The 27,519-nt window shown below is 42.4% G+C and overlaps 2 protein-coding genes and 1 non-coding gene across 4 annotated transcripts in view; 2 read left to right on the forward strand and 1 right to left on the reverse strand.

The window, feature by feature from the left end:
• LOC127584073 (spatacsin-like) overlaps positions 1-7,016 on the reverse strand; it is a 33,110-nt gene extending 26,094 nt beyond the window's left edge. The window contains exons 1-3 of the mRNA XM_052040619.1: positions 5,961-7,016; positions 3,433-3,617; positions 192-419 (exon numbers count right to left, since the gene is read on the reverse strand). Of these exons, the coding sequence (XP_051896579.1) occupies positions 192-419; positions 3,433-3,617; positions 5,961-6,292 (745 nt within the window). The 5' untranslated portion in view covers positions 6,293-7,016. The remainder of the gene's footprint in view (positions 1-191; positions 420-3,432; positions 3,618-5,960) is intronic.
• On the forward strand, positions 6,144-24,129 carry ciao2a (cytosolic iron-sulfur assembly component 2A). Of its 2 annotated transcripts, none has more exons than XM_052040625.1 (6): positions 6,144-6,273; positions 8,999-9,180; positions 11,533-11,697; positions 16,583-16,632; positions 19,320-19,365; positions 21,510-24,129. In XM_052040625.1, the coding sequence occupies exons 2-6, from the start codon at positions 9,057-9,059 to the stop codon at positions 21,608-21,610; spliced, it is 486 nt and encodes a 161-aa protein (XP_051896585.1). In that variant the 5' UTR covers positions 6,144-6,273; positions 8,999-9,056; the 3' UTR covers positions 21,611-24,129. The 2 variants fall into 2 exon arrangements, with proteins under 2 accessions (XP_051896585.1, XP_051896586.1); XM_052040626.1 differs by lacking the exon at positions 6,144-6,273 and adding an exon at positions 8,269-8,301.
• On the forward strand, positions 18,488-18,598 carry LOC127584126 (U5 spliceosomal RNA). The gene has a single exon (XR_007958354.1). It is a non-coding gene; the product is annotated as a U5 spliceosomal RNA (small nuclear RNA).
• Positions 24,130-27,519: the final 3,390 nt, after the last annotated feature.

Genomic DNA, 27,519 nt, shown 5'->3' on the forward strand with positions numbered 1-27,519 from the left:
GAGCAACACACAAAATACTGGAGGAACTCAGCAGGTCAGGCAGCATCTGTGGAGGGAAATGGAATTTCCTGCTACAAGAATGCTCCTTCTTTGTAATGAAAGAGGAATTGCATCTCATATATTAGGGACTTAAAAATTAAGCTTTTATTGTCTGTAATTCGTATTAAGTTGTTCAAATCTACAAAGGATACAAATCCAGCCTGCACTGTCCAGTAGGAAAAGCATTTCTTGGCAAATCTGGCCATCAGCTATCCTCTCTGCGGCCTCAAGAGGCAGAAGAAGTTTAAAGCCATCTAAAATATCTGCTTCAGAAGCACCTTCTAACCAAGACAGGTGAAGCAATGTGCAATTATCGAGCAATATGAAGGATGTGCTGCTTTTAAATGACAGAATCTTCATAGTTAAAGATGATGATAGACCTGGAAATCAAAAACAATTTACTTGTTAATCACCTAACTTCAGAAGAATTAGCAAGATTTTTCATTCAAATTTAAGTGCCAAATCTACATTTTATACATTTTGACTTGCTCACTGCGACAATACACAAAAACAGAAAAATCTTATAACTGTTTAGAAATGCTCAATTAAACCAGCAACTACTATCCAAAAAAAACAGAGAGAAAAGAAAGCTGATAAGCCCAACCTCAACAGCATGAACGACGCTAGAATCTATTGTTGATGTGGTAACATTGCACTTGGAAAATATAATTTAAATAGTGTTTGATAATTCTATTCATTTTTGAGGGTCCAGCCAATATAGATATAGAACTGACTTATTTGAATTTTTAGGGAAATTCAATAGGAGGTTGTCACAAAAGATTAAGGCTCAAGGCATTCGAAGTGATAAACTACCTTGGATTGAGGAACAGTTAATGGTCAAAAAACAGGTCCTTTCCAGGAAAGTAGGGTATGGTTAGCACGTCAAAGGTCTGCTCCTTCAAAACCAGCAACTTTGATCACATGGAAATCCATTACCTACAAATTCCCTTCAAGTTAACCACTTTTGCCACGTCAAAACCCTAGAACTCCTCCCCCAACACCTAACCAGACCAAGGGACTGTTTTAACCACAAGGACGGCAGTAATTTAAGAAGATTACTCAACAAACCTCCCCAACAGTAATTACTAATGGCCAATAAACGCCAGCCTTACCAGCAACACCACTTCCCAGGCGCAAATAAACAAAAAGCAGCAGTTTTGATCTTATTCAAGGATGGTTAGGCTTGCTTTAGAGGAGTTTCAATGAGGATTCACTAGATTGCTTTTTAGAATCAACCAGTTGTATTGTGAGTAGAGATAGAGTAGTATGTGCTGATTGTGTACCCACAGATTTATGAGAATATTTGTATTAAATTCTAATCTACACCCATACCCTGCACCATCCCAGTACTGTCAAGCTCATGTGAGTGAATAACTATTGAGAATAAAACATTTGTGATAAAATCTCAATGCATAAATCTCTTTTCTATCATTTACAAAGGTAGGCAGCCTTGATAAATGAATAAAATTTGTTTAAATGGCTTCCTGTGCTACACAGTAATGTGTATATTGTAATGAAGCAAATAGCATGGAATCACAGTTTTCTACAACTGTACAATCATTTTTAAGCATCGTCCCAATAACGTGCTGTGCATATTCTTATGAAGCTTGATACAATAGTTAAAATGGACATTAAAGGAACGTGTAGACTGAAAGAAATTATTTCCAGCAGTTGCAGAGTCTAGAACTAGGGAACAGTCTAAAAATTCGAGCTAAGTCTTTGAAGCAGGAATAAAAATAGAAAATGTTAGAAATATCTGACAGGCAATAGAGCACCTACAGTCTCTTGTCTCTCCTGACAGGCAATACCACCCTGTTGTGTATTTCCAAGTTAGCCAAACTTGCTGAGTGTTTTTAGCATTTTCTGTTTTAATTTCAGATTTCCAACACATGCAATTTTTTTAAGATTTTCCTTTCAGGAGGGAAGTTCAGTAACACTTCTGGACACAATGGGCAGTAGATATTTGGAACTCTCTTCCGCAATGGCAGATTATCGCGGGTGAATTAACTAGTTTCTGAGGATGACAGATTGTTTACCAAAGATGTTGAAGAATATAGGACGCAAGGGTACAAGGAGTGAAGATCAGATCAGCCATATTCTCAGTAAATGGGGGAACAGGCTGGAGGCAATTAAACAAAATGTAAAGTTACTTAGCAAAATAGATTCACAGAATGATAATGGGCAGAAAAGGACAATTACCCCTTGTGCCTGTGCTAGCTCTTTGAAAGTCTTAATTAGTTCTGGTCCGACAAATGGGGCAACCAAAGATATGGATTCAATTCTCTTTTAATTTACTACTGAATGTATGTCCATGGCCCTATCAAGGAGTGTATTGCTGATCACAACTTACCGCTTAAAAATCCTAATATTTTGCTAATTACCTTAAATTGATGTTCTGGTTTTTTTTCCACATATTTTATTCATAATATGTACAGCAAGTACAATTGGGACATGTCCACATGTCACACTGCCACTGCCTACAGTCATTGTGCTATCAATTCAATACATTCACTTGTACAATACACCAACACCAATCACATCTCCCCAAACAATGCACCTGTGAAATGTTTGAGAGGCTGTTACATAGGGCCCAGCCCCTCAGTGTCCAGTGGCGACAGGACCCTAGACTGTGGTCCTTCCCCACAGAGCCTTTGCAGTGGCTGCACCAAGCTTCAGTGTGTCCCTCAGCACGTACTCCTGCACTTTGGAATGGGCTGGTCGGCAGCATTCCCCTACAGACATCTCCTTCCACTGAAAGATCAACAAGTTTCAGGCAAACCAAAGTGTGTCTATCACTGAACTGATGATCTTCCAGCAGCAGTTGATGTTAGTCTCAGTGTGCACCCCTGGGAACAGCCTGAAGATCAGAGTCCTGTGTTACACAGCTGCTTGGGCAAACCCTGACAAGGACCACTTTATCTCTTTCCAGACATTCTTGGCAAATACACAGCCCATGAGGAACTGGACAATCATCTCATTCACACTGCAGCCGTTTCGAGGAAGTGGACAATCATCTCATCCACACTGCAGCCACCTCGAGGACTGTTTACAATGGGATTGAGGCTCCTAATGTGCATGAAGGATCTGATTAGGAGGGCCTATCTCACAGCCAGCCAAGCAACGTCTTGGTGCTCGTTAGCTCTAGTGATGGGGCATTTTGCCAAATGACTCTGACAATCAGGGAACCACCAACTCCTTCTCCCACAGGGCCTCCAAGACTGCCTGACGAACTTGTGGTCAAAGGTGATTTTCCTGCAGGAACTTTGTTCTCTGATTATCGACTCTTCTACAACTGGAAAACTTAACAATCCTGTCTATCATATCACACTGCCACTGCCTAACACTATTTTGATCAGTGTGGATTTTGTTAACGAACACATTAGCATCACTCACTCAGGTTCTTGTTTTCAACCAGCTTCCTTAGTGCCTCTTCGCTACAGCTGTGAGTGTTGGTAACGTCACAGATGCCATCCTGGACATGGAACTCGTAGATCCCTAAATCGTTGTGGTTACTGACAGCAAGAAGCCGTCCACTGTTGGATGAAGTCTGCAAGTGCTCAGTTGTTTCCCAAACAAAGCTGTCAAACAAAAATGTCACCAGCAGAGAAAATATATCAGCTTGAGGAAAAGAAACTGGACAGCCATTTACACCAGGAAATTGACAACAGAGTACAGGCTTATGTGCAGCAGTTGGGCTAGAATTTGTGTATCACCAATGTCAGCTATAGATGCAAGGTTTCACAATATTTCAAGCAGTCTGTACCTCATTAAGGCATGATTAACTGAGTAAGAGCTTTTGCTACACTCAATTACTGCCATCAAAATCAATATAATCCAGCTTCAAGATAACTGACATTTTGGCTTTTTCATTTCCTATTTCCAGCATCACTACACATTTCTTTGATTACTTCAGATTATTATACTGTACTTACACTTCCTCCAGAGTTTGTTCCTTACTGTTCGCCCTTGCACTGTCATCACTTTTATTTAGTTTCTCCTTCCTTCCATCTACCACTTGCTTCAATCCTTCCCCCTTCCCTTTCCTCTGTGCCGCAAAACTTGTCTTATTTCAAGTTCTGATGAAAACTCAATGACCTGAAAAGTTAATTCTCTCATCCCAGATACTGCCCGACTCTCTGAGTCCTCCAGCATTTGGTGCCTTTCCTCCAATTTCCAGCCTCCCCAAGTAACGAAGGGGTTCATTCTACAGACGTCCATAAGTTGGAAAGAAACAAAAATCCCTGCTATGGTAACCATACCTCCACTGTATTGTAATGAATGGCATCAAAAGCCCATAAAACTGAGAAGAACAATTACTAAAAGTGGAGATAGAGGGGAAACTAGTTCTGCTGTTTGTAGAAATGAACGCATGTACATATGTCAGACTTCTGAATGTAATACTACGAGAGCTCGTTCATATGTATGGGTGTCCATAAGTCAGCCATTCTTAACCCAGGGACGGCCTCTACTTTGCATTAGACAATTTATTGCTGCTGATGGTGTTTATTTGTAACACGCGCAAGGAAAAAAAATAATGCCCCAGAAATTGTGTGCTTGCGAACAAAAATGCTCTAGCATTGTTCTGCTCTCTCTCAACGAAGGCAGCTCCCAGCATTTTGAGTTTATTTCACATTTCCACAGCATTTGACTTCCGTCGTACTCTGATTCAATTTATCAGAAACGCACAGCCGTAAAAGTGCTGACAGCCTCAGCATTCTCTCTACGCCAATCCTTTTAAAACCTTACAAGATCTGTTCAGAACAACTTGCCCTTAAACTGTAATGCATCAAAACTCTCAAGAAGCTTCAAAGAGGAGAAAAACAGTCAGATGCAGACCTGTGTGGGAGAAAGGATTGGAATGTGGATAGTGACCAGAATGCAAGTGAAAGTTAAATAAGAAGAATTTAAGGCAGGAAGAGAAATGGCTTTATTTGGGGAATTGCCTAAAGTATTAGTGACCAATAAATGTTAAACAGTAGTTGATTTTGTGGATTTCAATACTGATTTGCAGAAAACGATGTATCCATCAACATCTGGTCACCCCATTACAAGAAAGATGTGGAGGCTTTGGAACGTGTGCAGAAGAGTTTTACCAGGATGCTGCCTGCATTAGAGTGTATGAATTATAGGAAGAAATTGGACAGGCTTGGGTTGTTTTCTCTGGCATGTCAGAGGCTAAGGGGAGGCCTGATAGAAGTTTAAAAAAATGAGAGGCATAGATAAGGTAGACAGTCAGAAATTTTTTTCCCAGGGTAGAAATGTCAAATACTAAGAGAATATGCTTTTAAGGTCCGAGAAGAATTTTTAGAGAGATGTGGGGGAGTAAGTTTTATTTTAAACACAGAGAGTGCTGGGAGCTTGGAATGGGGGCCAAGAGTTGCGGTGGAAGCAGATATGATGGTGGCATTTAAGAGGCTATTAGATCGACACGTGGATACGCAGAGAACGGAGGGATCCTGATGATGGATAGGCAGAAGAGATTTAGTTTAATTTGGCACCATGTTCGGCACAGGCGCTGTGGGGCGAAGGGCCTGTTCCTGTGCTGTACTGTTGTATGCTCTATGTTGTAAACCCACCACTTGCTCACCCTTCCTGAACTTCCTTTAGCCTCCGTCCTCTGGCGAGGATGCTGGAGGTTTAAAGCTCTCTGGATATCAAGTGTGGCATTAACTTTAAAGGTGTTTGATGCATTTTTATGAACAGAAGGTGGAAAGACGAGTCCATGGAGTTATGGCACAGAACCACCGAGTAAAGGATGAGGCCGCTCAGCCCATCGAGTCCATGCACGCTCAGCCAATGAGAGGCTGGGGGAGGTCAGGGGACCGGACTACAACTCCCAGGATGCCGAGGGCGGCGCTCACGTGACTCTCCCCGGGGCCTGGCCCGCCGCCGGAGCCCCGCTCGCCGCCCGCCCGACTCACTCGGTGAATTCCCCGGCCGGAGCGGCCACCGTCCTGCGGCAGAAGCGGCCGGCGTCCCTGCACCGGCCGGTGAAGCACAGGCCGCCGCCCTCCGCCTCGGCCGGCCGCCACAGCCCGCACAGCGCCTCGTAACTGCCGGTGGCTTTGGGCCGCGACAGGCCCTCGGCGTCCCTCCACTCCGGCGCGGCGTCCAGCAGCACCTCCAGGACGCTGGGCCCCGGCTCCATGGTCACTCCCAGCCCCAGGCCTCGACTGTTTACCTCAGGCCGCGGACTCCCCCCCCGGCGCCACTGCCGTCGCAACCCAACCCGAGGTATGACTGACAGCGACATTAACCTGTCAAACGCATGGACTGGGAGCGACCCTCAGTCAGTGAGCCAATCAGTGGACAGGGGGCGGGGCTAAAATCATTAAGTTTGCTTGAGTCGGCAACAGTCAGGCAGAAGGAGTGGATATCGGTGTGGTGAGGATCATCGATACTCCAATGTCCATGGTGCTTGCAGGAGCTTCATGGGACCAGCTTGGATGGGCATCTTGGTTGGCATGGACCAACTGGGCCGAACGGCCTCTTTCTGTGCTGTATGACTCCATTGACTCTAAGCTGCTAATTCACCTGCTCATTTCTCAAAGACCTGCAAACGTTTTTCCTTTCAAATAGTTATCCAATTGCTCATTTAATATTCTTGCCTGTTATGGCTGAAACTTGGGCGTGAGAGACTAAAGTGCAAAAATCTATGTAATACTGCTGTGTTGTACTGAGGGATTGCTGTGCTGCTGGAGATTGAACCATCTATTGATATTTCAAAGGTGCCATCAACACCCTATGGATCACCATTAGCCAGGATTTTAAAAGACCAGCGATATTTTATCTGTCTTACACGGGTGACTTCTTGTATTCAAACAGTGACCCTTAATTCCTGACAAGAAGAAACATTTTCTCCACATCCACTTTACTAAGACCTCTCAGGATCTCGCATTGGTAAAATGTTCAACCAAGTCACCTATAAACTCCAGTGAAAATAAGCCTAGCCTGTCTAACTTTTCCTCATAAGGCAACTATGCCATTTCAGATATCAGTCCACTGAACTACTTCCAACAAATTATCATTCTTCCTTTAATAAAAAGAGCAATAGTGTTTTTTTATTCTTTACGTCTTTATCCAGATGTTATCATACATCTTTCATGACAAAAGCATAACTTCTCTACCTTTGCATTCAGTTCCCCCGAGCATTAAGCAGTTACATTCTGTCAACTTCTATGATTACTTGCTCTACCTGCATACTAGCCTTTTGTAAATCACGAACTTGGACATTATTACTTCATTTGCCAGATCTTTGCCCCTTCAATGGGATCATCTAAAGCTCTACAAGTTTCCTATCCTGGTAGTTGAGTCCTCATGCACTCCAAGACCTGTTCACCCCCATTCTTGTATTTCTGGACTGACATTTGCTCCTGGTTAAAGCAATCCCTCAATTTTAAAATAGCATCAGGAGATGTAGTCACCTAAGTACACTGGCTGCCAATCTCAGAATCTCATCCAAAAATGCCAGAAACCCTCAATACTTCACTGCTATGACAAACAAATTTTTGTACACCTCTCTCTGGAGCAACATAACTTACTGACAGAAGTGGGATACCACTGAGCCACAGGTCTATCGTTACCATGTGTTTAATGGAAACTACTATGTAAATGCCATGAAGGGTCACCCCTTCCCGTAGTGGCAACACTTTGTTTACAAGGGAGAAGAATACATTTACAGTGTGACAAGTTTATTCTGACAGTTTCCATGACAAATACCAAGAAGATTTTTAAATGGTGATAGGATGATATACTGTTTAATATCTTGCACATATCCACAATCCACTATAAATGTGCAATCCACAATGTGCATTTCCACTATACACAATCGGGAAGCAAAATATTGGATATCTGAAATAAAAACAGAAAATGCTGTTCATACTCTGCTGGTCAAGCAGAATCTGTGGAAGTAATGTTTCAGGTGGTTGACCTTCTGTTCAAATGTGATCTGCTAGGTACTCAGAGACAGAGTAATACGGCACAGAAACAGAACCTTTGAACCACCAAGTCCACACTGACCGTCAATCTTCCATCTACACTAATTCTGGATCACGAATTGGACAAATTATTCTCCCCAGATGCCCATCAACTCCTTCAGACCCTACCACCCACCTGCACTAGGGGTAATTGACAGCAGCCTACTAACCGTCCAACCTGCACACCTTTGGGTCAGCAGAGGAAACCGGAGGATCCCCATGCAGTTACAAGAAGAACGTGCTAACTTCACACACGGACTGCACCTGAGGTCAGGATCAAACCCAGGTCAGCAGAACAGTGAGGCAGCAGCTTTACTAGCTGTGCCACTCCTACTGTTCTTTGTAGCAACACACAAAAAGCTGCAGGAACTCCACAGGTCAGGCAGCATCAATGGAGGGAAATGGACAGTTGATGTTTCGGGCTGAGACCCTTCAGGACTGGAAACAAAGAGGCGAGATAGCCAATATAAAAAGGTTGGGGGGGTGCGCGGGGGAAGGGATGGAGCAAGAGCCGTTCTTTGTTTCCATATAGCCTTAACATTTTGTCAATAGTTTTCTCAGTGATCAATAACTCTTTAGTTAGTGTTTAAACATCAAGGACACACTGATGCAAGCAAAAACTTTCTATGAAGTGGACCAGTACATTGAGCGGGCATGGTAGTGTAGCGGTCAGTGTAACGCTATTGCAGTACCAGAGACCCGGGTTCAATTCCGGCCGCTGTCTGTAAGGAGTTTGTACGTTCTCCCCGTGTCTGCGTGGGTTTCCTCCGGGTGCTCCGGTTTCCTCCCACCTTCCAAAGGCGTACGGGTCAGGAAGTTGTGGGCATGCTACGTCGGCGGCAGAAGCGTGCCGACACTTGCGGGCTGCCCCCAGAACACTCTACGCAAAAGATGCATCTCACTGTGTGTTTCGATGTACAGGTGACTAATGCAGAAATCTTATAAAGATGTAACATTCTCCTTCTCTGTACTCGATGTGTCAGGGCTGGCAGACCCGGAAGTTCAGCAGTGCTGCGGCTGCTGCAGCGTAATGGCTGAAGGATGGAGCTAGTGTCTGGGCTTGCGTCCTATGCCCTGGCCAAGTTCCTCTTTCTTTCACGGCTATCAGTTAAAGAAGATGCGGAAAAAATCAGAAAGATGGAAGAGAAAACGCTAGAAGTCTATGGTAAGAAATCCCTGCTCCCAGCAAAATTAGATGGTTGGAATTCAGTAGGCAGTGAAGTTGTTGGAGTAAACTTCAGCTCATCTTGTCACAGCCTCACAACTTTCAGGTAGCGCTGCTTCTTCTTTATGTCAGTCACTCTCATTGCAGAAGTTGGTCAGAGGAAGACAATGATTTGAAACATTTATAGGCACTGGATTTGGGAGCTGTCACAATCACTCTTGTTTGAAACTACAGAATAGTAACACTGAAATATTTTCTAAAGTAGTGATAGTAACTCGCCGTTGGTGATGGCCTTGTACGTGGTAGATATGTATGTTCCTATCAAACGTTTTATTATTTATTCATTTTTGGGATCTGGGCATTGCTGGCAAAAGCAGTGTCTATTGCCCAACTCTGAATGCCCTTGGGAAAGTAGGGGTGAGCTGCCTTCTAGAACCACTGCAACTCCTTCTGGTGTTGTTGCGGAGGGAGTTCCAGGTCTTAGACGTAACCACGAGGGACTGGTGATGTATTTCCAAGTCACAGTTGTTTGTGACTCGGAGTGGAAGGTACAGTGATGACAATGTTCCCATATGCCTGCTGTTCTTGCTCTTCTCAGCAGTAGAGGTCATGGATTGTAGTTGTAATAGTTCCCTGGAATCATGTGATGCTACTGACATTGCCTCTAAAAGAGTTACCCATTAATGACCCCACCATTCTTGGATTCAGTCCATCTGACAAATCATATCAAACTCTATCATTTCTGATATGCCGCTAGTCTCACTGCACGACAGGTACTAGTTTTGACGCTCATGAACCCAAGTCATACTGGTGGCTCTGCATTGATCCCTAGGCAGGGAGAACAAAGTGTTGTGTTTATTCCTGAATGGACAAGTGCACAACCACACACACTGCCAGCTGCTTGACCATTAAAAAAGATTTTAGAGATGCATTTTTAAAGTTGACAGGCCTCCCTATCAGAGATTTTGCTTGATATAAGGTAAAGGCTGCAATGACTCTCTCTCTCTGAGAAATGGTCTTGTGCCGACAAACTGAATGGAACTCAAATGACTGTTCACGATATATATTAACAATTTGAAAGAGGGGACGAGTGTAGCGTATCTAAGTTTGCTGATGACACTAAGCTGAGTGGAAAAGCAAATTGTGCAGATGATGTGGAGAGTCTGCAGAGAGAAATAGATAGGTTAAGTCAGTGGGCAAGGGTCTGGCAGATAGAGTATAATGTTGGTAAATGTGAGGTCATCCACTTTGGAAGGAAAAATAGAAGATCAGATTGTTATTTAAATGGTGAAAGATTGCAGCGTGCTGTTGCGCAGAGGGACTTGGGAGTGCTTGTGCATGAATCGCAGAAGGTTGGTTTGCAGGTGCAGCAGGTTATCAAGAAGGCAAATGGAATGTTGGCCATCGCTAGAGAGATTGAATTTAAGAGCAGGGAGGTTATGCTGCAACTGTACAGAGTACTGGTGAGGCTGCACCTGGAGTACTGCATGCATTTCTGGTCTCCTTACTTGAGGAAGGATATACTGGCTTTGGAGGTAGTGCAGAGGAGGTTCACCAAGTTGATTCCAGAGGTTAGCCTATGGGGAGAGATTGAGTCGCCTGGGACTATACCTGCCAGAATTCAGAAGAATGAGAGGGGATCTTAGAAACAAAATTATGAAAGGGATAGATAAGATAGAGGCAGGAAGGTTGTTTCCACTGGTAGGTGAGACTAGAACTAGGGGACATTGCCTCAAGATTCAGGGAAATAGATTTAGGACAGAGATCATGAGAAGCTGCTTTTCCCAGAGAGTAGTGAATTTGTGGAATTCTCTGCCCAGGGAAGCAGTAGAAGCTACCTCATTAAATATATTTAAGACACAGTTAGATAGATTTTTGCATAGTAGGGGAATTAAGGGTTCTGGGGAAAATGTGGGTAGATGGATCTGAGTCCACGGCCAGATCAGCCATGATCTTATTGAATGGCGAAGCAGGCTTGATGGGCCAGATGGCCTCCTCCTGCCCGTTTCTTCTGTTCCAGAAATCCACTATTTATAGGTGACATTAAACCGAGTTGCTTTGATGCAGACTTTGTGCTGAAATTGCTCCACAAAGTTTATTAATCATTTGTCGTGTTCAAGTGGATGATTAATGAACAGAGTGCACAGGTGACAGATAAGAATTTGAGATTACTACCTCTGCTGTTATTGTACATACCAGGACCTGTCAGTAAATAAATTATTGGCTGCTTTAAGTGGGTATATTTTCATAAGATTTTTTTTCTGGAGAATCCCTGAAAGAACAAAGTTGGAGCGTGATGTAAACCGCAATAAAAGCTATCAAAATATAATTGGTGTCTCTGTTCTTTGTCAGACATTATTCGTACAATTCGTGATCCAGAAAAGCCAAACACCCTGGAAGAGTTGGACGTGGTCACTGAAGAATGTATAGATGTGAAGTTACTAACTGATGATGAATATCTCATCATTATTCGATTCACACCAACAGTTCCTCACTGCTCTCTAGCCACTCTGATTGGTGAGTAAACAAAGAAATTCTGTTTCGGTGGCATCTATCCCAGCATTGGAATGTCCCAAAAAGACAGTAAACCATTTTTGAAGATCAGGCAGTATCTATAGAGAGAGAAACAGAGTTAATGTTTCATATCAATGACCTTTCATCAATTCTGTTTCTCTACACAGATCCTGTACGACCTGCTGGGAGTTCCAGCATTTTCTGTTTTATTTCAAATCTGTAGTTTTTTTTCCAGTGGTAATAACATCTTTGAATTAGTTCCATGCAGAGTGGACAGGGTCTGTGTTTAACAATTGAAACCTTCGAAAGATGGCATTTAAAACATGGAGCAGTCCCTGAGTAATATACTGAAGAGTCGGGTTAGATTTCATGCTCATCTCTAGAATGCAACTTGAACCTACAACCATCAGACTTGGGAATAAGTGTTATTCACTGAGCCATGGGAGGAAGAAGGGTTGTAGTACACTTCGCTGGGGTACCTTTTGTTGTCATTGGTTAGGGTGTCATTAGCCTGTCAATAGGCTGCCCATCCAGCTGCTCTCAGGAGAAACAAGTGCATAGCGAGACTAAGAAAATGGGGAAAGAGTACAGAGTCTCTTGCTTAATAGCAAAACTTGTCTGAAAGTGAACCTCTTACCAGATCTATCTGCTGCACTTGGCTATTTTCTTCACACAGTGCAGATTAAGGCCCTGATGGGAGGGGTTATGCATTGGAAGTTAAACGTTTCTTTCGATCCTGCACCCCACTCTTATCACCACATGATGCTGTTTCCATGCTTCTGCTTTTAGGATGTTTCCTGATAGCAAAGGTTCACATGTCATTTATCTACCTTGCTATGTGGTCACCAGATGTTCGCTCTCCAAAAGGAAACCTCTCTGAAGGCCCTGTAGCAGGGTGTACCAAGATAATTTAAGAATTGGCTGAGTCATTCATGATTTCATTCATCCTGGTTTAGATCCAACAATATTATACTTAAAAATAACAAAAAAACTAATGCCTGGAAAATTGCAAGTTTAATTGTAACATTAAGGTGATAATGGATTAATGCTCAGAAATAAAAAAAAGGTAATGGGGAACATACAAGGGGTGATGGATTAGGACTAATTAGCTCTTTTGGAGAACATGATGGGCTGAATGGCCTTCTCCTGTACCAGGTAATCCCATAATTCAATGTGTACTAGGTCATTCTGCTGATTACACTTCAGCTCAAGTTGCATGAAATGCAGCCACACAGTTATAACCCAAAAGAACAGAGAATCTTGTGGAGATAAATAGATCCCCTCAAAGTTGCCACGCAAATTGATAGGGTGGTTAAGGTGGTGTACGGTGTGCTGGCCTTCGTTAATCGGGGGATCGCGTTCAAGAGCCCCGAGGGAATGTTGCAGCTCTCTAAAACTCTGGTTAGACCACCCTTAAAATATTGTGTTCACTTCTGGTCGCCTCATTATAAGGAGGATGTGGAAGCTTTAGAGATGATAATAGAAGAGATTTACCAGGATGCTGCCTGGATTAGAGAACTTGTCTTAGGTTGTGTGAGCTAGGGCTTTTCTCTTTGGAGCGATGGAGGATGAGAGGCGACTTGATAGAGGTGTATAAAGTTATGAGGGGCATATATAGAGTGGACAGCCAGCACCTTTTCCCCAGGGTGGCAATGGCCAATACCAGAGGACATCAGTTTAAGGTGAGTGGAGGAAAGTTTAGGGGAGATGTCAGAAGCAGGTTTTTGTTTTAAACACAAAGTGGTGGGTGCCTGGAACACTGGGGGTGGTGGTAGAGGCTGATACAATAGGGACATTTAAGAGACTCTTAGATAGGCACATGGATGCAAGAAAAATGGAGGGTTATGGGCTGTGTAGGAGGGAAGGGTTAGATTGATCATGGAGAAGGTTTATATAGGTCAGCACAACATTGTGGACCTAATGGACTGTACTGTGCTGTATTGTTCTATGTTAAACTCTGTTTAGCGGTCTGTCCGATTATAGAATCACTAAATCTCCAGTTAATATGTAGGGTTGTCAAAAGCATCACACTTAATGATGGTATCCAACTCTAACCTTAGTTCAACACACAAAAAGCTCGAGGAACACAATGGGTCAGGCAACATCTATGGAGGGAAATGGACAGTCAACTTTTCAAGGGAGACCCTTCATCCAAACTGTCCAAATTCCAGCATCTGTGGTCTCGTGTCCCTAATCTATCATTTTTCTTTTTAGAAAAACTTTCTTCTAAAAGTAAAAATGACAATTTGTATATCCTCAATCTTAAAGGGTTTATTTTAGGGTTGTGGATATCACTGGGAAGATTTGCATTCCAATTTTTAATTCCATTTCTAATTAAAGTGAGAAAATGATCACTGAAGCATCATAGACTGCTGTAAGATATTGTAGGCATTGGATCAATCCACTGTAGTGCTTTGGTAGATCACTTCAGAGGCAGCTGAAATTGAATCACCCTGGAGCCCAGACCTAGATGAGACATTAGTGGTTGTTTTGGTTCTTTTACATTTGAAGAGCTTTTTTTTTACTGAGAGAAAAATACTTTTGTTTGGAAACTAAATACAGACTTCCAGTTTGCACAAGCATTGAACTTGTGTAGACTGAACATACCTCATTCTACATTAGGTTTTCAGTGTTAGAAAGGGGCTTATTGTCCAGCAAGAGAAAGGAAGGAAGTTAGTAGCCAGAGAGTCCCGTACAGTGCACAACTATATTGACGCTCAAGAGGTGATGATTCTATTTGGGCGAATTTGCTAAACTTATACCTGTCTTTATGGATCTCTCTGTCCCTCATCTGTGGGCCGAAGTTTTCAGGTTTGCAGGAGAAAAATTGGTAGGAAAGTAAAAAGGGAGGTAAAAAATTAGAGAATTTTGTATTTCATGTATTGTAGCAAAGACATAAAGGAAAAGTTGGTGCGTTCCAATATTGGCTGCTTAGATTGTCCTGGGCATCCAAAGAAATAATCTACACAACAATCAGAGACAAATCTGCTCTCATGTCAATGGCTATTACGTTCTTTTTCTCGCCCATTTTCCTGTACTCCCAAACACTGCAAGAGTCCAGCTGTTGCCAGGGTGACTTGCTGACCCTTACTGAAATCCTTACAAAGCAGATTAACAAGGATGTTGCTTGAATTCTTTGCAGCATTAACGTACAGCATTGTAGCCCAGCTCCAAGCAGGTGATGGTAGCCTTCCCAGCTTGTCATTTTTTTTTGTAAGATTCTGACCTCCTTCAGTCAGAGTTAACCTCACTTTGATTCTGTGCTCAGAGCTGTCACTCTTTGATAAAAAAAATGGGAGTCTCGTTGCTGGGGACTGTGCTTCCTGTTTCGTCCTTGCAACAGGTTATGACCCAAGCTAAACTTTTTCTAAAGTGATTGTCTTGGGTTAAAAGGTTGGAGGTCAAAGGGCCTTGAATTAAGTTTCTTGTCAGGAGTTGAAAGCATTTTCACACAGTTGACCATCAAAGCTTTTCTTCCTCTGAATAATCTATTGATGAAACCAATTAGTTGTTACCAAGGCATGGGAACCAAGAAACAAAGAAATGCTTGGATTTATATTGTGCCTTTTACGGTCATGGGGCAGTCCAATACTCTTTATTGCCAGTGAAGTACTTTTTGAAGTCACTACTATGATTTAGAAAGTCCGCCAGCCAATTTGTGCATGCAAGATCCCACAAACAATAAGATGCTAATAACGAGTGGTATTAATTGAGGGGTAAATATTTACCAGGATACCATGGAGAACTGCCTTGATTCTTTACAAAAGAGTAAGATGGAATCTTTAATGCCCACCTGCAAGAACAGACATGGCTCTGTTTAACATCTCATCCAAAGGAAAACACTTCCAACACTACTGGCATAGGGCAATGCAGGTTGTTTGTCAAGGGAATGGATGCACTCAATGTGCCTAGGTGAACTGGCACAATTCAGTGATCAGTTGGGACAAGAATTCATGATATGCTTTTTCATTCTAGTTACTGGTCCTTAGTTTTTATCCAAACATAGGCATTTGAACAGAGATTGGTGCCTTTGTAACAGCATTGGGAAGAGATTTGCTCTAACAGGAGGATCATGTTACTTTCCTCTCCTTCTGACAATGCAGCACTGCCTTGGCTCTGTGCTGGATTTGTCAGCCTGACACTTATATTTTGTTTAAAAACGGGTGAAGTTGAGGGAAGATTGTTTGGCAGGGCACCATTGCTGCACCTTAACCTCCAGGGCTCAGCTTGGATCTGCTGAATATAATGATGAAATTCTCCCAAACTGGGAGTCTGCAAGGGTCCAAGACAAATTTAGCTAACCTTTGTTTTGCATTCTGTTATGCCCAAGTCTTACAACTCTGCTTAAAACACCAATCTCACCAAAATGTGGGAAATGGAAAGTTATAGGATTGTTTTCACAAGTGCTGTTCTGTGAATTAGGTTTGGGGTTTGTAGATGGTTTGAGGAGCTGCACTCTTAACCTGGTAGATGGGATGGGTATTGAGCCTACAGTATTTAAAAGCCCATCTTAATCTCATTTTTCCTTTTTGCATGCATCATTCCTCGTGGGAGGTCAAGCACCTCAGAACAAGCTCCCACGTTGAACCAGTTCTGACTACCTTAGACGGGCGTCCTTAATCATAACATTGGGTTGCACACTCCAACTAATCCCACTGAAAGTGTATATGACCTTCAGGTGAGAATGGGTTCACCCCTGCCATGAAAGAGCTTGCCAATGGAGGTCTGAAGGAATTCAATACCTTTGGGACTGCACTTCAGTAAGCAGTCATAGCATTTAAAAGATGAAAGTAAATTGGCAAAGAAAGGAAGAGTTAACTTCTGTGAAAGATATTGCTTGATTTTGGTTCAAAATATGTTTATACAATTCTTTTCTTCATACATGAAGGTCTCTGTCTACGAGTCAAGTTGCAACGATGCTTACCTTTCAAACACAAGGTAAGAAAAAAATGGGGTGTTAACCCCTCCATTTTTTTTAAAATTAAGATTGACCCTTGATAATTTAGTTTGCCAATGTGGTTTTGATCATTCCTCTATATCTTTCAAAGGCTCACAGCTCTAACTCGTACAGTTCAATTAGACCTCTCTCACAGGTTGACGATATCTATGAACCCAAGCAATAGGTCAAGATCTGTTATGGTGATCACAATTGGGGATTAAGTGATGTCAAGTTTACCAAAATTGCAAGAAAAAAAAGAAAGGCATGAGTTTAGATCATCATCCATTCAGTACATTGTTTGAGGGGAATCTCATCTGGACTCATCTGCCTTCAGTCAGATGTACTTTGCAATGGGAGAAGACCATTCAGCTCTTTCCTGTTGATCTATGATCATAGAGTCACAGCACAGAAACAGGCCCTTTGGCCCACCACGTCCACACCAACCATTACGCCCATCTATACGAATCCCATTTACCCCACATTAAATCCTCAGCCTTCTATGACTTGGCGATGTAAATGCAATGACTGTATCCTAATTGCATCCAACTGCCTTGGCAGCTGATTTCACTTTACATCTTCTCTCTGTCCTGAATTCACTGTCTTCCTATTGTACTTAGTGTCTCCCTCCACATAGACTCCCCAACCCATATTCATCTTGGTATCTCATCTCCCTTGTCTCAGTCATGGACAGGGACAAACTTGATCAATTCTTTCTGCAGTTTTACATCCTCATTCCCCTTCCACTGTGTCTGCCCTAGGGAAAAAGCCTTCCCCAATTCACTTAGACTTGCACGTTCAAAGTCTGAGCTATCTAAAGTTTGATAATAATATTCCTCATGGCATTGTTGTAGCTATCAATCTGCTCAACGAAACTCCCACATCCACCCTTGCCGTTTCCCTCTCACCAATTGACTCTTAATTGTCAGTCTGCTTGTCCAAGTTCAGTACGAGTTTAGCAGAAATTGATTCTAGCTAAATTGGTAAATTGCTTTATTGTCACGTGTACTGAGGTACAGCGAAAAACTTTGTTTTGCATGTCATCCATACAGATCATTTCATTACAACAGTGCATTGAGGTAGTAACGGGGAAAACAATTACAGAATAAGGTGTTACAGTTACAGAGAAAGTGCAGTCCAGGCAGACAATAAGGTGCAAGGTCATAATGAGGTAGATTGTGAGGTCAAGAGTCCATTTTATCGTACTAGGGAACCATTCAATAGTCTTAACAGTAGGATAGAAGCTGTCCTTGAGCCTGGTGGCACATGCTTTCAGACATCAATGCAAGTTTGACCAAAACCATTTTTCCACTATCCAAATAAGAAATGTCATTTCCTAGCCATTGATTCAGTTATGCAATTCTTCAGGGTTAACATTCACACCCTTGTTTTTAAATCCCTCCGTAACCTCACTCCTCTCATCTCCATCCTCCAAAGATCTCTGCACATCTCCAACTTGACCTGGTTCTCCAAGAATGTAACAGCTGTACCTCAGCAATCGCGCCTGTATTGTCTCACTGTTTTCCTCTGTGCTAGCCATCACTGTGTTGATCAGAGTTTTTTTTCCCCCACCTTTAATGACTAGGTAGATAGAGAGGCTAACTATAAACTTTTACTCGAACCCATCACGGTAAATCCTGCCCACTTTTGATTCTAACTCAATTTACATATCAATACTTTATAATATTATACTTAAAATTTATCAAAGTAAACATTAAGGTTATGGTAATTTTTCAAAAAAGATTGAAGATTGGGCTGCATTTTCCTGATGGTGCTGGAATTTCTGTTCTCAGGATGTCTTTATAACTGGAGAGAGGCACGTCAGAACCTGGGCTGAGGAGTTGCCATTCATTTACAGAACACTCGTTTACCTTCAAATTGAATAAATAGTTTGCCTTTTACTAAAGATTTCTGTGGAGGGGAACACTCAGTTTGTGCTCCTGTATTTTGTGGGACTGGTTAACCAATGAAAGAAATGCAATGTGATTGGGGGATTCAAGGAACACTTCTCTCATTCTGTTAAGTATTTAGATGAGCACTGTGGCACAGATGAAGCCGAATGCTTGAAAATAGGATTAGAACTTGATGGCACGGACACTGAGCCAAACAGCCTACTTCTATGGCTCTATAACAGGCTCAGTGTTAAGTACTGTTGTAACACCAAAGAATTATAGAGACACAAGAGACTGCAGATGCTGTAATCTGGAGCAAAAAACAAACTGCTGGAGGAACTTAGCAGGTCAAGTAGCTTCTGCAGAGGCAGGGGAACGGTTGACATTTCAGGTCAAGACCCTGCATCTGCATCAAGAATTCTAGACACAGGCAACCCCATATTACAGCAGGAAAATCGCCCTTGCAGAATTTGTGTCAGCCTTATTTCCAACTGGCATTCCTTGAAGCATGCGTGGATGATGTGGCTTCACATTACAGAAAATTGCGATGCATACAGTTTTCTGGGAATGCAAACTCCTCCCTCCCTGTAATGGGGGGGGGGGGTCACCTGTATTGGCTGTTTTTGTTTTAACTATCATTTCTTAAAAGAAAAATTGTTTGAAAGGTCATTAATGTGAAGCATTAACTCGATTTCTCTCTGCCAAGATGCTGCCCGACCTATTTCCAGCATTTTGTCTTTCAGATTTCCAGTATCTACAGTCTTTAACTGTTTGATTGACGTTATGTTGTTTTACAGTTGGAAATCTACATCTCTGAAGGGTCGCACACCACTGAGGAAGATAGTAAGTATGTTTTAATTGGGCTTTGCAGGATTTGATTTTTCTTAAATCAGTAAATGATAAGCGTTTGCTTCCATTGTTAAAACCTGGTGTTTATTAAAGGGAATTGAATGGAACTCTCCATTCGACAGCAACTTGCTCCAGAGCAGAATTGTGAATAGTTTATTTTATGCATCATTTGAGTATAACATTTTCCCATCATATCTTTATAATATTTTAAAGCTGTCAGATTATCTCTCACTTTTCAATACTCTGGGATTAAAATTGGGGAAAGGTAATCATATGCAGCAGCCTGTTAAATTGTAGTCATCTTGGATTTGTGTAATCCTGAAAATTCAAATGGAGGAAAATGGAAAAAAAATGCCCAAAAATAAATTTACATAAAATGGTTGTAGCACAGAAGGAGGCTATTCAGCCAGCCTGCCCGTGCCAGCTCATCTTTGTTATCACGTCAAGATAATCTGTTTCTGCCTAATATGATTTTAATTACATTTTGTATCACACATCACCTTGGTTATAGTTTTTGTGCTAACCCATATGCCTTCCTTTTTATAAAATTCTCCTTTATACCCATGTTTTGCCTAAAAACCTACTGTTCTGCTGCCGGCAAGGGGGCAGCAAGGAGGCATATGATCTTGGTTGATGAGATAAAGGAGAATCCTAAAAGATTCGGCGTGTATAATGGGACTAGTTCAGGTAGGCACCTTGGTTGGCATGGACAAGTTGGGCTGAAGGGCCTGCTTCCATGCTTTATGACTCTAACACCATTGTGCAATCAAAACAAGTGGCACTAACCACGTGGAACCCAGACCATTGTACTAGGAGTTGGTGATCAAGGGTTAGTACAACTAAAGCACCACCTTGCTCTCCTCCGCTTTGAGGGAACTGTTTTCCTATGGCCAGAGTTACTTTTTGATTAGGGCTACAATCGTTGAGTGATTTAAGATACAAGAACCTCAAAGATATGGAAGAGAGGCAAGGCATCGCCAGGCTTGTGAGACAATGCTCTGGAAGATTAGAGCAGTTAGTGCTGCTGCCTTGCACCTCCAGGGCCACGAGTTCAATCCTGACCTCTGGTGCTGTCTGTGTGGAATCAGCACATTCTCCATATGATCGCATGGTTCTCTACTGTGTCTTCCAGCTTCCCCTTACATCTCGAAGGCTGCTAGGTTAATTGGCTCCTGTTAATTACCTACACTAAGGGGTAAATGGCAAAGTGAAACAAAAGGGGAGTTGATCAACATGAGAGATAGAGAATAAATTGCAGGGCTACTTGTGAAAAGGGAATGGGTCTGATGGGACTGCTGTATTGGTGACCTGATGAGGCCATTCAGCCCCTTTGGTGCTGTAATAAGTAGGAAAGCAGCTTTGGTCACTTTTTATGCTCTTTTGGATCTATTCTGAGTTTAAATGTTGACTGTTTATACAACAATGTCTGGGGTGGGTGGTTTTAGGATTCATTTCCCAGTGAGAGGGGAAGGTTCAATAGGAACTTGAGGGGCAACTTTTTTTTTAATTAACATAGAAGGTGGTCTGTATATGGACCAAGCTGCCAGAGGAAGTGGTTGAGACAGGTACCACAAGAACTTTTCAAAGACAGTTGGGCAAGTACATGGATAGGAAAGGTTCAGAGGGTTTTGGGCCAAAAGTGGGCAAATGGGACTAGCTTAGGATAGGAACCTTGGTCGGCATGGACCAGTTGGGCCAAAGGGCCTGTTTCCGTGCTGTATGTCTCTATTGATGAGCCAAAGTTCTACTTCCAAACATTTAGATTTTTTATGTACTACTTTTACCCATGTCCCATTATCCATTGCTATAATACAAATATATTCTCTATTCCTCCATTATCCACTGTTTGTAAGACCATTTGAATGGTCCTCTGGTACGATAAGATGGACTCTTGACCTCGCAATCTATCTCATCGTGGCCTTGCACCTTACTGTCTGCCCGCACTGTACTTTCTCTGTAACGGTAACACTTTATTCTGCATCCTGTTATTGTTTTCCCTTGTACCACCTCAATGCACTGACGTGATGAAGTGATCTGTATGGATAGTATGCAAAACAAAGTTTTTCCACTGTACCTCAGTACATATGACAATAATAAATGAATTACCATTTGAGTCTCCCTTATTTCATTTTTTTTAGTTAACAAGCAGATCAATGATAAGGAGCGAGTGGCGGCAGCAATGGAGAACCCAAATTTGCGGGAGATCGTGGAGCAGTGTGTTATAGAGCCCGACGACTAACTGCTGGAGAAGGGACTCTGGTTGGTAGCCTGCAGTTCACCAGGTCTACCAGTATAAGGAAAGCCTGCAGGGGGCACCTCTCCTTGTGCAATGAACTTTAATGCGCTGGCAATCATTTATGGAAACACTTCACTTTTGTTGTATATTCGTGTCATTTGATGAGATTTGTGTTATTTCTATCATTGAGAAATTCACTCAGAATGTGTTTTTGATATATCTTGACAGGACTTGAAGCATGAAAAATAACCAGGAGTGCTTCAGACTATTACTCTGACAACATTGCATTACTGTTCAATCATTAAAACAAAATTTTTTAAGAACAATGTAAGAGAACACTGAAGAACTGTGGCTACTGATCCCAATTGTGGTGATCCCAGCCTGTGGGAGAGGGAAAGTATCCCACCATACCCAGTCTATAGTTTTATGTCCGTCTCAGACACTCCTGACAAGGCTGCCTGGAGTTAAAGAAAAAAATAAAACACTGGAAGTATTTGGCAGGTTAGGCAGCATCTGTGAATAAAGGAATAGAGTTGGGGGTTTCCAAGTTGCTGACCTTTCATCAGACCCTGCCAAGTGTTCCAGCATCCTGATCTCAGATTTTCAGATCTGCAGTATTTTGTTTTTGTAGGTTCTAGAGGTGATGTGAAATTATTCCATACAAATTTCATCCCTCTATATGGGGTTTGATTCCCTGGGACCAGGCCATATACCAGATGTATCGGATCACAATGAATTATGAAGCAGTCCCAAGTGGGCTAGCTGGGAATTTGCTACCAGACTGTGTGCTCTTGATCTTTCCCCTCATTCTAGTTCAGTATTTTTCAGGGTCTCCAAAGTGTGAGGGGAGCAGCCAGCAATTGACAAGGAAATAGTTAATTTCACAACCTGTAACAATGCAGAGAGTGACTACCAATAGAATAAATGTAAAGCTTGAAACCAAGCATCATTTTGCATCTCGAAGCCCACATGTAGTCCTTCCAACACAGGACTGGCCTTTTGGCACATTGATGCTGACACTTGTAGGGAGTGTTTCCACAGGTACTGGCAGCTTCTGTCCATGTAGTAAGTCTAAGCAATGAGCATTGGTAGGATGACACCAGGGCCAAGCTCAGGCCTGTTTACAGGCCTCACTGGATGGCAATCAACAGCAGGGACAGGATTTTACCTCTTAATGTAGGGGCAAGAACACCAATGGTTTCCTTCCCCCCCCCCCCCCCCCATTGATATCCTGCCTGTGAGATGATGGTACCACAAAGCATAGAAGGGGGGGGTGGAGGAGAAAAGAGCTGCCAAGACAGGCTCCTACTGATAGAGTTACAAGGCTCCTCTCCACCAGGCCAGCCTGCAGGCTGTGTTTATGTCATCACCCAGTAGTGTAACAGAACTTTGTCCCCCTCCCCCTTTTGCTTCAGCCTTTGTCACTGGTCAGTAGATGAAGCCTCAGCACAGAATTGTACCCTCAAACATGTCTGGTGTCCCCTTAAATATCTGTTTGGTATAGGTTTATTATTGTCACTTGTACTGCAGTACAATGGAAAAACTTCTCTTGCATACTGTTTGTACAGATCAATTCATTGCACAGTGCAGATGCATTGAGTTAGTACAGAGTGCATTGAAGTAGTACAGGTAAAAACAATAACAGTTATTATTGGGGGTTTGTCTCCACCACCCCTTGTGGTGAATTGGTTTATTATTGTCACAAGTACTGAGGTACAGTGAATAATGTGTTTTGCATGCCAGCCATACAGGTCATTTCCATCACAACAGTCCATTGAGGTAGTACAAGGGAAAACAACAGAGTACAGAATGAAGTGTTACAGATCCACAGGCAGACAATAAGGTGCAAGCCCATGACAAGGTCGATCATGAGGTCAAGAGTCCATTTTAATCATACTAAAGGACCATTCAATAATCTCATAACAGCAGGATAGACGTTGTCCTTGAGCCTGTTGCGAGTTGCATGGTTTTGCCACTGAAGTTTTGAATAGTTTACTGGTTGGGGGTGGGGTTTCTAATAATTTGGGGTTAAGGATTCATTACACCGAGCCGTGGTTTTAAAGCCATTGTGCAAAGGCCTGAAGGTCACAACACATCTACAGTGTGTTTGGATGAGTAATTTGAACTAGCACGACAATGCCACACAACAAATCCAGAACACTCCTGCACCTTTTGCATGTTTGTTGCCCCTTGGCCGGTCAGGGCTGTGACCTTAGACGTGTAACCCTGGAGACGGATTATTTTAGAGAAGGTATCACTGATAACAAAAGCAGATGATCTGGAGCATTTTATGTTTGATATAATCAACTCTCCAGTGTCTACACAGTGCAGGTTAGAGTCAGCACCCTGATGTTACATGCATGAATTCAAAATACTGCAGATGCTGAAAATCTGAAATTTAAAGAAAACAAAATGCTCAGCAGTATCTGTGGAGATTGAAATAGATGTTTCATCAGAACTGTTGTATATATGCAATTCCTGTACTGTGATTTAGGAAAAATAAAAGTGATCTTTGTAGTGCATGAAGCAGACAGCATTCTGTAACCTTGTGCAACCAAACTGACTCAAATCTCTGTACTCCTTCAGTTCTGGCCTCTTGCACATCCCTCACTCCTTGGCTTCCATCTGACACAAGTTAAACCCCCAGATCTCTTAATCTCTCTACTTCTCCATAAGTCACCTGCCTTAATGTGTCATGACAGGGCTCAGTGTCAGTTTTTGTTTGATTTGGCCACTGGAGCACCTTGGAATATTTTCCCCAGATTAGAGGCTCTGCCAGTGTTGTACATCAGCTCCAGTTCTTGATCCCTATTATCCAGCCTCATTGCTTCAAGACTGCACTGTTTTCAGCACGTTAAATAAAGTGGTCATCATCTATTCCAGATTCCCCTAGAGGGATTTTGCCATGTAATTGTATGGAATGCAACCCATTCCTCCAAAGATTAAATTTGATAACAGTTCAACAGGCAGCTGGGCAAGAGATTGCAGTCTTACTTTCCCCTTCCTTGAAGCTTATGGTATCAGTTCCAGTTTGAGATGACTGACACATTCTCCATCTCCTGAGATGGTTGATGCCAGGGCCTCCACATACCCCAGAATCCAGTTGGCTGTTTACACAGGTGGAGAGGAGGTGTAGTGTGACAGCTAGTTGATTCTGCTCAGTACACCTAAACAAATCAGTATTGCTATTCCAGAGACAGTTTAATAGGGGAGCCATCAAAAGCAGCCATGCACAAGCCAAGACTGGAGATTGGATGTGTCCTTGTTGAATTAATCTTATATAAATTTGTTCAGAGATTTTCCCTACAAAATTTTGAATTTCACACAAAAAAAAATTGTGTTTAGTATCAATGACTAGACTGTGCCCCTGCAATGGTAAAACACATTTTACTGGGATTTCAGCCAATGTCTATGATAATAGAGTCATAGTCAGAGTCTTACAGCATGGAAACAGACCCTTTGGCCCAACTGGTCTATACTGACTGTTTCCCAGCTAGCAAGTCCTATTTGCCTACATTTGGCCCATAGTCCTCTAAACCTCTCCTATCCATGGATTTACCTAGATGGCTTCTATAAACCTAACAAGTTAAAACTGAATACAGTATGAAAGCATGTTGTGTCATGAAGTTTGACAATCACTGCCCTGACAGTTCTGGGGTATATGGTTAAACATGCCACTAGCTGTGTTTTCCAGCCTAGGAGCCATTGTACTGCATCTCTTCAGAGAACCAAATCCCTTTCCAGTGTAAAGCTAATTGCTTCATCATTCCTAGGTGCAGTTTTCCCTGTCAGATTTCATCCGTCATTATTTCACCTACTTTCCAACTCAGTCAGCAACTCCCAAGATACATCACTTTGCTTAATTTACACCGAGTTTCTAAATCCCGGTTACTGAAGGGGATTGCAAATCTATAAACCCACCGACACATTGTGCCTGATCTTCTAACTCAGCCCTACTTATCCAGTGAATCAACACAAAGTGCTGGAGGAACTCAGGTCAGGCAGCATCAATGGAGGGAAATAAACAGTCGATGTTTCTGGTCAAGATCCTTTATCAGGACCAGTCTTGATGAAGGGTCTTAACCCAAAATGTCGACTATTTAGTTCCTGCCATAGATGCTCTGCCTGACCTGCCGAGTTCCTCCAGCACTTTTTGTTTTGCTCCAGATCCCAGCATCCACAGAATTTCTTGTGTCTTCTGGTGGATCTCCATATCTAAGAGGCCTATCCATCTCAAGTCTTTGGCAACTCAACTACCAACCACACAGCCCTGGAGGGTTGAAGATTCCAAAAGTTTATAACCTTCTGCATGAAGGCATTTCTCCCCATAACTTATAGCCAGAAATATTTAAGGTGCCCACAATGAGATCTCAACCCTTCTCCCACTGGGGCTCTTGCTTCACTGTTCCTTCATTTGTTCTCTCTACCTTATTCTTTGTCATCTGTGACTCCTCTCCATCCCCACACGAACCCACTGAAGCACCAATGCCATTGGCACATTTCCTTTCATATAAAGGATGATTTGTTCCTAGAATGTAATCTCCTACAGGCTAGATTTCCATACGTTTGTGGAAGTAGTTAAACATCCCAGTGCACCTTGCTGGAGCACTAGCCAATGAAATCTGACTCCAAGCCATGTAGGGAGAAAAATAAGGCAGATTCCAAAAGCTTGTTCAAAGGTTGAAAGGAGGATCTTGAAGAAGGGAGAGAAAGACTGTTAGAGAAATTTATGGATGAAAGGTAAGAGGCTAGGGCCAGAGTAAATGAAGACATGGCCACCAATGGTGATGTAAAAAAAAATCCAGGATGAGCAAGAGGTCAGGGTTGTAGAGCTAGAGGAGATGACAGATGGGGAGGGGCAAGGGGCTAGAGGAGATTACAGCAATTGGGGTGGTTTAAGACTGGAGGAAGTTACAGTTCTACTTTGTTAGGAGTTTGAGGAGATTTGTGTATGTCACTAAAGACTTAAATTTTTATAGATGTACAGTGAAGAGCATTCTGACTGGTTGCATCACAGCCTGGTATGGAGGCTCTAATGTACAGGATCGCATGAAGGGTTGTAGACAGCCAGCTCCATTGCAGGCACAACCCTCCCCACAATCCAGGATATTTTCAAGAGGTGGCACCTCAAAAAGGCGAGCATTCATCACTAAGGACCTTCGCCATCCAGGACATGCCCTCTTCTCATTACCATCAGGGAGGTGGTACAGGAGTCTGAAGACCCATGCTTCAGGAACAGCTTCTTCCCCTCCAACAGATTTACGGAATGGTCTATGAACACTACCTTGTTATTTCTTCTTTTTGCACTACTTTGTAATTTGTAATAAAATTTATGCCTTTGCACTCAACTGCTGCTGCAAAACAAATTTCACACCATTTGTCAGTGATAATAAATCTGATTCAATATTACAAGTGGCTATGGGGCGAGAGATTACCTCAGTGAGGAGAGATGTAGGGTTAGTGGAGATTTATAGAGTTGGGGAGGGGTGTGGGGCCAGGGGATATTAGAGAATGAAGTGGAGTTGCATCTTGGAACCACATTATTATCCATCGACTCAATGGAATGATTTAGCTTTGAATATTTTGTTTTCTTTGTCTGTCCAATAAAGTACCCTTCCCTCCCTATGGACTTGTTTGTGTTAATAAATCTACCACCACCCCATTGCTTGCTTTCCTAATTTCCATCTACAAAGCAGTTACCTAGTTAGTGCCAGAACACAAGAGAAAATTCTACAAATTGCCAGTGCTACTTTGCACATTTTTCCTCCAAAATAACTATTTTAACTAACTTTTCCCTCCTCCTCCTATTTTGGGAAGATGTTTTTGAAACAGACTGGTCCTTATCTGTAATCTGTTACTGAACAAATTACATTTTGGATTACACAACTCAACCAAATCCCAGTAAAGGGCAA

This window comes from Pristis pectinata, chromosome 28, assembly GCF_009764475.1.
Source record: "Pristis pectinata isolate sPriPec2 chromosome 28, sPriPec2.1.pri, whole genome shotgun sequence".
Classification (NCBI taxonomy): Eukaryota; Metazoa; Chordata; class Chondrichthyes; order Rhinopristiformes; family Pristidae; genus Pristis; species Pristis pectinata.